This window comes from Urocampus carinirostris, chromosome 12, assembly GCF_059441175.1.
Source record: "Urocampus carinirostris isolate Australia breed hairy pipefish chromosome 12, RoL_Ucar_1.0, whole genome shotgun sequence".
Classification (NCBI taxonomy): Eukaryota; Metazoa; Chordata; class Actinopteri; order Syngnathiformes; family Syngnathidae; genus Urocampus; species Urocampus carinirostris.
The window spans coordinates 1,505,117-1,514,539 of record NC_142360.1 but is presented as its reverse complement, the minus strand read 5'-3'; the positions used below and the strand labels follow the sequence as shown (position 1 = coordinate 1,514,539).

The window sequence follows — 9,423 nt, the reverse complement described above, 5'->3', positions numbered from 1 at the left end:
CTTTTTTGTAAATTCTCATTTAGAAGATGGTGAATCATTTTGCTTATTTTATGTATTTTAAGTCTAGACATAGACTAATTCTTAAAATAAGAAAAAAAATCTAATATGCGCAAGATAATTTATCGTGTTTAAAGATTTGTTCTTATTTTACTTAAGAAACAAACTACAATGTTCTAAAATGATAAAACAATTATTCTTAAAATAAGCAAAATTATCTTATCTTGCAGCCGGTATGCAGGTTTGCCCATTTCAGGTATTTTTTTTTTATAATAGACAAAAATATTTGCAAAAATGAGAAAATATATTCATTCAAGAAACAACATAAATGCATTAAAATAATAAATATATATCCTTAAAGAAAGCAAAATTATCTTATTTAGCAGCTGGTATATAGTTTTGCTTATTTTAGGCATTTATTTTAATATAGACAAAACAAATTCTTAATATATTATTTTAGTTGTCTTATTTTATTTTATTCAAGAAACAAGATAAAATGCCTAAAAATCAGAGGAATACATTTAAAACTGTGTATTATTTAGCGCCCCGCAGCGGTTAAAAAAAATCCTTATTAAAAAAAAAATCATTTTAAAATAACACTTTTCAAAATTAATTACGCAGGTAAATTTTTTGATCAATGCACAGCAAAAAACATCCTACCCCAATGACAGAAAATGTAGCTTATTCTAAGTCTTTTTTCTTGTACTTTTAAGACTTTTTTTCTCAAAAAAAAAAAATCCAAATCCAAATGTTCTAGAAGCTGGTAGATCGCTTTGCTCATTCAGTGTTTTTTTTTTGTCCCCTGTGAATTAGCTCGGCATCATATCAATGATACTACATCACTTTAGGATACGTGCTATTAAAACTTGAATTCCGTTCTCTGGGTCATGAAAACTGCAACAATACAATGTATTGAGACAATGTGCCAATTAGTTTGCGAAAATAAAGTGGATGAACTTTATATCTGTCTAAACTATTACAACCTAAAGTTAATTCATCATACTCTTAGAAACTTACAGCATTGCTTTCTTAAACCCTTCAACATGGTTGGGGATGGATTGGACAGGCAACAATCCTGTCAGCCATTGCTAAGACTACTGCTGACAACCAGATCAGGGAAAAGGGAACTGACGTGAAAACCTGAAAAGTCTTATTTCACTATATAGTTTAACTCAAAGCTCACAAACTCTAAATATTTATGTAGAACCATTCTTTACATTCATTTTGAGCCTTGTGTTATTTTAAAAACAGTAAATTAATCATTAAAACAGTTTCCAAAAGGGCAACTCACTCTCCGCCTGGCCTCGTAGGCCCCTACAACTAAACCGTGCAGGCTTTTTTATTACAGATAAGCATGGAGGGCTACGAGTTTGATATGCATTTGTAAAAAAACAACTTGATATTACCCTGTTATTAAATAATACAAGATTGCAATTATTAGAAGTAAAGTAAAATAGGCTTATTTGACTGCTAAAACACCTGCCATTTATAGAAGAACTGCGTGATTTTCATCTATCCATCTATCTCTCGATCTACCCTGGTCATATTTCTCGAGAGGGGTGACCGACAGCAAGACAAATACATACATAAAAACAAAGAAAAGAAAAAAAGAAAAGGTAACAAAAAACAAAAAAAATAAAAAATTGATCATGGCCAACCCAAGTGCCCTAACACCCAAACAAGTTAAGCACCTCAGCACCCAAGTTGGTCATGCGTTCGGCACTCCAGATGAAACGGGACACAAGAAAGCGGATTAATAATGTATTTAAAGAATCTGATCATCCAAATGATTTCATATGCTAGTTACAAATTACATTTCCAAAAGAATTGTGTGACAAGTTGTGAAAGCCAGGCTACCGGCACCACCTCAGTGACTCATGCATTCAATTGTTTGGAGTACATTCTATGTGACGTCTTTTCTTCAAACTGTTTTTCCTGCACCCATTTAGGCTTTTTGCAGTGCAGGCCGAGCTAGTGATCAAAGGCGTCGACCATCTTTACGGTTAACCGGCCATGGATAATTAGGCCTGTAAAGCCTCGGCAACAAGCTTGCTGTCGCATCGCGAACGCTAATTAAAGTTGATACTTGTTGGGTGTGTGCCCTGCGACTGGCTGGTAACCAGTTCAGGGTGTCCCCTGACCACTGCCCAAAGATAGCTGTAATGGGCTCCAGCACCCCCGCGACCCTACTGAGGATAAGCGTGCAGATAATGGATGGATGGATACTTGTTGGGTGTGTTCAATATGTAACAATGTGTCACTTGTAAACTTTATACAAGTGCTCCAGTAAAAAATGTCACACTTGCTTTTGCCAAGAAATATAGATCACACATTGTCCACTGCATGTTGAAAAAGTGAAAAGAAAAAGAGTGACTGTTTTCATTTATTTCTCTTCCTATTTATTTTGATCACATTTATAAATTTGCAAAATTTTGTAGTATTGACCTGTTTTACTTTCGATCAGACATGTCCCGGGGTCAAATGCGGCCCGTGGTCAATTTTTATCCGGCCCGCAGCCTCCGTCATAAAATTAATAACGCCTGGCCCGCGTATAGAATTGTGTACCGGTAATACATAGAGCAGCAGCACTGTTACCTGCGTGTTCTAAGTGCTGCCATCTAGAGGCTCAAATAGAAACAGCAAATTAGTATGTGAGGCCCCCCAATTTTCTAAAATGGCGGAAATTAACAAAAGGAGGAAAGTTGACTGCGAGGGCCGATGATTCAAGGATGGGTGGAAATTGGACTATTTCTTCACTGAAATACGTAAAAACTGTGTCTGCCTCATTTGTAAAGAGACAGTGGCTGTTTTTAAAGAGTTCAATGTGAAGCGACATTACCAAACAAAACATGCTGACGCCTATGACAAGATCACAGGTAATGAACGCAGCGAGAAACTGAAACATCTTGAAGCTAGCTTAATCTCACAGGAGCAATATTTTACAAAAGCTCGAGAGTCAAACGAGAATGCTACAAAGGCTAATTATGAGATAGCAGCGCTGAACGCAAACCATTGCAAACCTTTCACCGAGGGTGAATTTATCAAAGACCGTGTGATGACAATGGTAAAAAACATCTGTCCTGAGAAGCAGCAAGAGTTTGCCAAAGTTTGCCTGGCACATACACTGTGGCGCGCAGGATTGAGGAGGTGTCATCGGACATCAAAAGTCAATTGGGAGTCAGAGGAAAGGAGTTTGACTTTTTTTCACTAGCTTGCAACGAAAGCACAGACGCCTGTGACACTGCTCAGTTACTTATTTCTTTTGAGAGGAGTGGACAACGAAATGAATATTACTGAAGAACTACTTGACCTTCAGAGCCTAAAAAAACATGAAAGATGAAATTTGGAATAACATTTCTGGGATAATTATAGATGGCGCGCCATCGATGACTGGCAAACAAAGCGGATTAGCAACACTAAGTAAGTAACAAAGTAAGTGAAGAAGGAGGGAAAGGTGTAAAACTCCATTGCATCATTTATCAGCAAGTTCTGTGTGCTAAAAATCTCCGATAAGAACATGTACAAGAGTACAATTACTTCTCTTCAACTGTTACAAAAAAATTGATTAAAGTGTTATAAAAAAGTAAAGTTAGGTGAGTATTTAATTTCAATATTCAATGTCAATTGAATTTTGATATGCATGGTTCAAATGAACCAAAACATATGCTTAAAATAGCTGAAATTAAAATAAAAAAGCAAATGTGAAACACAGAACGGCTTGCTGAAATGTATTTAAATTAATTGCTGTTACATGTAAAGAACGTCCGCCAAGGTTGGCCCCCCTACATTTTTAACACACCAATTCTGGCCCCTCTTTGAAAAATAGAGAAAGAATCCATCACTTGGAATGCATATTCTCTATTTCAAGCATTCTTCGGGCAGTGGGCACGGGACACTCTGACCTGGTTGCCAGCCAGTTGCAGGGCACACAGAAACAGACAACTCACTCGCTCATTCACTCATAGGGACAATTTGGACCGGCCAATTAACCTGACATGCATGTTTTTGGATTGTGGGAGGAAACCGAAGTGCCGGGAGGAGACCCATGCAAGCACGGGGAGAACATGCAAACTCCACACAGGAGGTTTGATCTCATGACCTCAGAACTATGCCGCACACGCGCTAACCACTGCGCCGCCGTGCTGCCCAACTACAGTTCTCCTCAGCAAAAAATCCAGTATTAGGGTAAAATAAAAAAATAAATAAAAAGGTATATCAAAATAAGTAATAAAATGGCAATAATAATACTTCAAAAATAAAAACATTTGAAGTATTTATTTGAAGAAAAAAAGAGAAAGAATAATAAAATATTAAAAAAGTAAAATATAAGAATGCAAAATATAAGAATGCAAAATTTTATATAACTACCAGTTGCTCTAGACTGCAAAAAAATCCAGTTAAAAATTAACTTAACTGACTGTCATAGGGACACCAATTCCTGTGGTGTGTCTTGGGCAAGTACAGCATGGCGGAGCCCATGCCTCTCTAGGGCCAGTTTTTTGGGAGGGGTTTTCTTACCCAGATGAAACAGATAGGACAGTACTGATTTACGTGGTAACCAGCAGCAAAAAAAAAATAGTGCGGTTTCTTAAAAAATGTTTTTTTTTTTTTTTCTTTACAGTGGCACCAAATATGTGTGCTATGTAGCGAATATGGGTGTTTAATAAATTATTCTAACAAACAATTTATCGACCAATTGAATTTAAGAGTCGACTTTATTCTTTTCAAAACACGTCTCGCCACATGCGTTTTTAGATCACTGTGTCAGGAAAACTGATGAAAAACCTTGTTTAGTTATTCTAAAAGGGTATCTACACACACTTTAGGTGAATTCTTTTTACCATTTTGATAGTTCACTATACTTTAATCAAGACACACACTCTTGGAGTTATGGACTTTTCCTTTACAAATCATCTACTGAAGAAGCTTGAATAGAACACATATTAATAAGAAAATAAAACTAAGACAATTAGAAGTTGAGAACTTAAACTGGCACCATTTGGATAGACAAGGTTGGCTTGATTACTACGTTATTGTATTTTGATGGAGTTCCCCCTTTTACAAGATGTTCGGCGAAGTTCTGCTTCGATAAAGATGACGGCACAGTCTTTATGTCCTCAGCTGTAGAGCAAAAAGGAATCCTGGTAGGCCTGGTATGAGGACCACCGGATGCAGGGTGTTGAGGCAGGTTGAATGCTGGTGGCTTGAGGCTTCTCTGAGGTCGCTGGCTTTTTCCCACCAGTTTGGCCGCTAGCTTGCTCAAGTTTGGCTGCTGACTTGGCAAGGTTTTCTAGGTCAGGACCGGCTAGAATTTTGGTCCAGTTCTACCTCTGGCCTTGCGAGGAGAGACATGTACCAGCTCTCGGTTCCAGTCCCCTGGGAGGGGCTGACCCCCTGTGGTGAGGTTGTCACGGCAACCTTTGTTGCGCAAATGCAAGATAACGTCCCCCTGCCCAAACTCACATTCCACCAGTATCAGTCAGATAACATATCCATGTGATTAACTTAAAACCTAGTATTCACTTCAAATGTCTTGAGATTGTTTGATCATTTTCTGACATTGCAAAACGGAATTCTGACCAAACGTTGAATACTCCACAGCTATGTCCCAAAAGGCTCTGAAAGCAGAGGATTACAGAGCCTACCCAAATGAAAAAGCTGAAAAACTGTTGCTTAGCTGGCATGTGCCAGGCAGGATGGCCATTGACCATCTCACTTCTCACCATTTCCTCCTGCAGACTGGCAGATGGCCACGGTGGCCCTGTTGCTGGGAGGGGGGGTTCTTATCCTCCTCTCTTTTCTGGTGGCACTGACGTCCCTGATCGGACCTTCCAGGAGGCGCTGCTACAAGACTGTGGTTGTCAAGCTCTTCTCCGCAGGTACCATAAGAGTCCAAACTGGGGAAAAAGACAAGTTACATTTTTGGAATTCTAGCAAGCCATGTGATAAAGTACAAAAAATAATCTTCAGTAACATCGTATAGGTAAGCGTTTCTAAATTCAAGACCTCTTTTTGTCACTTAATAACAAACAAATAGTATAGAATATAATTTGCTCATTTGACATTTTTTCCTATTTTTCATTTTATAAATACATTTCAGTGCAATGGGAACAAAAATGATTTAAAACGTGAAAATCATCAGTTGTAAGATGTTTCAGAATAGTAGAGCAATAATATTTAAAACAAGCAAAATGATCTGTAACTTTGTGACTTAACTTAATTATTTTTATTAGGATTAGAAAAATATATGAGATAAAATGATCGGTCACAAGGGGAAAATGGGAACATCTCACTAGGAAAGAGATTTTAGAGAAATCATAATTAGATTTAATTATTTTATTGTCATTACAAATATTTAATAATTTCCTCAAAAATTTAAAATGTATTATTAATAACAAGTTTTGTTTCCAACAAAACTCATTATTAATTTGTAGTTATTACCAAATATGAAATGTTATAACATTTTACGTTTTCACTATTATTTTGATATATTGTTTCAACATAGTGGGCAGCGCGGCGGCTCGGTGGTTAGCGCGTGTGCGGCACAGTTCTGAGGTCATGGGTTCAAATCCAGCTACCAAGCTTCCTGTGCGGAGTTTGCATGTTCTCCCGTGCTTGCGTGGGTTTCCTCCGGGCACTCCTGTTTCCTCCCACATTCCAAAAACATGCATGTCAAGTTAATTGGCCGGTAGGTGTGAATGAGCGAGTGAGTTGTCTGTCCCTGTGTGCCCTGCGACTGGCTGGCAACCAGTTCAGGGTGTCCCCTGCCCACTGCCCGGAGATGGCTGGGATGGGCTCCAGCACCCCCGCAACCCTAGGATAAGCGGTGCAGATAATGGATGGATGGTTCAATCCGCACAGCGGAAAAGATTGTGGGCACCGGTTTGTCATCCCTGGAATCTATATATAATGAGAGTTTTGAAACGTACCTCAAATATTCTTAAGGATGAGAGTCATCCTGGTAATGATCATTTTCATCTATTACGGAGCAGTAGACGCTTGAAGTCATTCAGGGGTACTAAAAGGTTTACAAACAGTTTTTACCCAAGTGCTGTCCGAATCTTTAATAATTGTAAATTGTAATTTCTGTTTTTCGTTTTATATTCTGAATGTTGAATGTTGTTACATTTTTAAATTCTCACTGAGCCGAGACAACGAGACAATTTCCGATGATTTTTATGTGAAGATTATTGGTTGAATAAACTAACTATTCAACATAAATAATTATTGGAATAAAAAATAATTTTTTGATCATTAAAAATATTTTTAAAGTATTTTTTATTTTAATCAGGAAAAAGTAAAAAAATGGCAAAAGAACCCTTAAACCCTTGTTTTTTGGAAACTAAAAAAAACACGATAAAGTAGGAACCATAATGATATCCAGCATGAGTTCAGACTGCAAAATGTTGTGCAAGTGTACCCAATGATGTGAACTTGTTATTCTTTTTTCAAACGACCTTGCAGTTGTCCTCCAGACGTGCAGCCTGGTCTTGTTCCCCATCAAGTTCATCGAGGCGGTCACTCTGAGGGTCTACCACGAGTTCAACTGGGGCTATGGCCTGGGATGGGGGTCCACAATCTTCTCTTTCGGGGGGGGGGAACTACACACTGAAACCACTCGGGTAGTGGCTAATGGTCAAGTCACATAGCAACCACTCCTTTATTAAGTACAGCAAGTTGAGGCATTGGTGCAGGAAGTTGATGTTTTATCATGAGTGACATAATACGCATACAAGTACAGTACTCTGAATATACTTCATATATAATAATAATAATAATAATAATAATAATTTCCTTGTATTGTCATTCTGTGTAACAATGTACACAGAACGAAATGTCGGGGGGGGGGGTGCATCCTCTACTGCCTGAACTCTAAGAACCTGGAAGAATATTATTAGAACATTCAGTTGCATTTATCAACCACGGAAATATGGGAAAAAACAGTTTTAAGACTCTTACGATGACCATGATTTTGACTGACATTCCATGTTGAGGAAAAACAAAAGCCCACAATAAGTCCAACATTAGATTGGTGAACATGTTGCTATTTATGTCTGTATCACGTAGGTTAGCGCTGCAGTGATTCTTACAATGTGTGGAGAACAGATGGCTCCGTTGACCTCATGTGAAGATGAATGGGCAGACTCAATCAAGCAGGACCGGAAACAACAACAGAAGAAAAAAAAAATCAATCCCCTAATCAGGGAATTAATAGCAGCAGGAAGGAAAACGACATCCTGGGGACCTCACAAATAAAGCCGGCGTCAGAAAAAAACAAAAGACACCCAGGGAAATGCCACTTTCCTTTAGGTCTTTTCATAAACTGAATTTGCTATGAGAAGTTATTGGAATCAAATTATACACATATTTGTGCTGTGTTTGTCAAAGAGAATCATTGGAGTTGAATGTTCTGTATTTATGGACTGTAATGCAATCCCTTGCTATAAAGTTAACCTCCCACGGTCTCGCTGCTTCACAGATTTTCATCATGCATTGTGTTCTGCATTCTGATAGGCTAAACAGTCATTAAGAAAGTATTGGTAAAAAAAAGATGTTTACAGGTACACTATACAGTACATCTTTTTCTTGAACAAATGATTAGGCCTGTAAAAAAGATTTGTTCTTTGGAATGCATAACATAAATGAATATAGATGTAAGGAAAAATAGTTTTAATTACCTTGGTTGAGACTTGACTTGAGCTAGTACGGTGAGTAGGTAATGATGCAGGGAGGGTGTAGAGATGGCGAAATTCAAATTAAAACCTACTTTACGACTTCCACTTGTGAGGATTATCTCGCCCTGAGAAGATATTCCCAAATTGATGGTTACTGCTATGCAGTGTAGCGAGGGCAACGAATCGAAGTCTCTTTCGTAATTCTGAATCGTAAGATTAGTTTCCATCTTCTTGCTTCTCGCTTTAACATCACTGCAAGCCTTGAGACCCATAGCGAATAAAATCCAGTCCCAAAAAATACCGCAGTCTATCGCTGACGCTCAAAGTCTTTGTGAAATACAAGATTCCTAAGTGAACGAAGAAAAAGGCATTGTGGGAGGAAGTTTAGCCAAAAGAATATAGGCATTTTTATGATGCTGTGACGCAAACCAATAGCACACCAGTATTTTATATGACATAGCAGATCAGCATCTGAGAGACACCGCAATTTGTTGACGCTGTATAGTGGATAAAGTGCTCTATTTTGTTTGTTTGTTTGTACATGATTCAATTGTTTGTTTGTTTGTAAATGATTCAAATTGAATCTTTTCTTCCGGCGCCGTCACGAATGGCAGCCACTCCAGCAGCTCCCGTGTTATTTTCGATTGTTCTCGATTGTTCTCAGCTCAGGGATGCTGCTGGAAATGTGAATTTCCCTTCGGGGATGAACAAAGTATCTATCTATCTATCTATCTATCTATCTATCTAATAA

General features: G+C 38.0%; 1 protein-coding gene across 1 annotated transcript; it reads left to right on the top strand.

Annotated features, from left to right (window-relative positions):
* The first annotated feature begins 5,347 nt into the window (after positions 1-5,347).
* Positions 5,348-7,895, top strand: tmem47 (transmembrane protein 47). The gene is made up of 4 exons (XM_088350159.1): positions 5,348-5,396; positions 5,736-5,876; positions 7,462-7,593; positions 7,849-7,895. The coding sequence occupies exons 1-4, from the start codon at positions 5,348-5,350 to the stop codon at positions 7,893-7,895; spliced, it is 369 nt and encodes a 122-aa protein (XP_088206285.1).
* Positions 7,896-9,423: the final 1,528 nt, after the last annotated feature.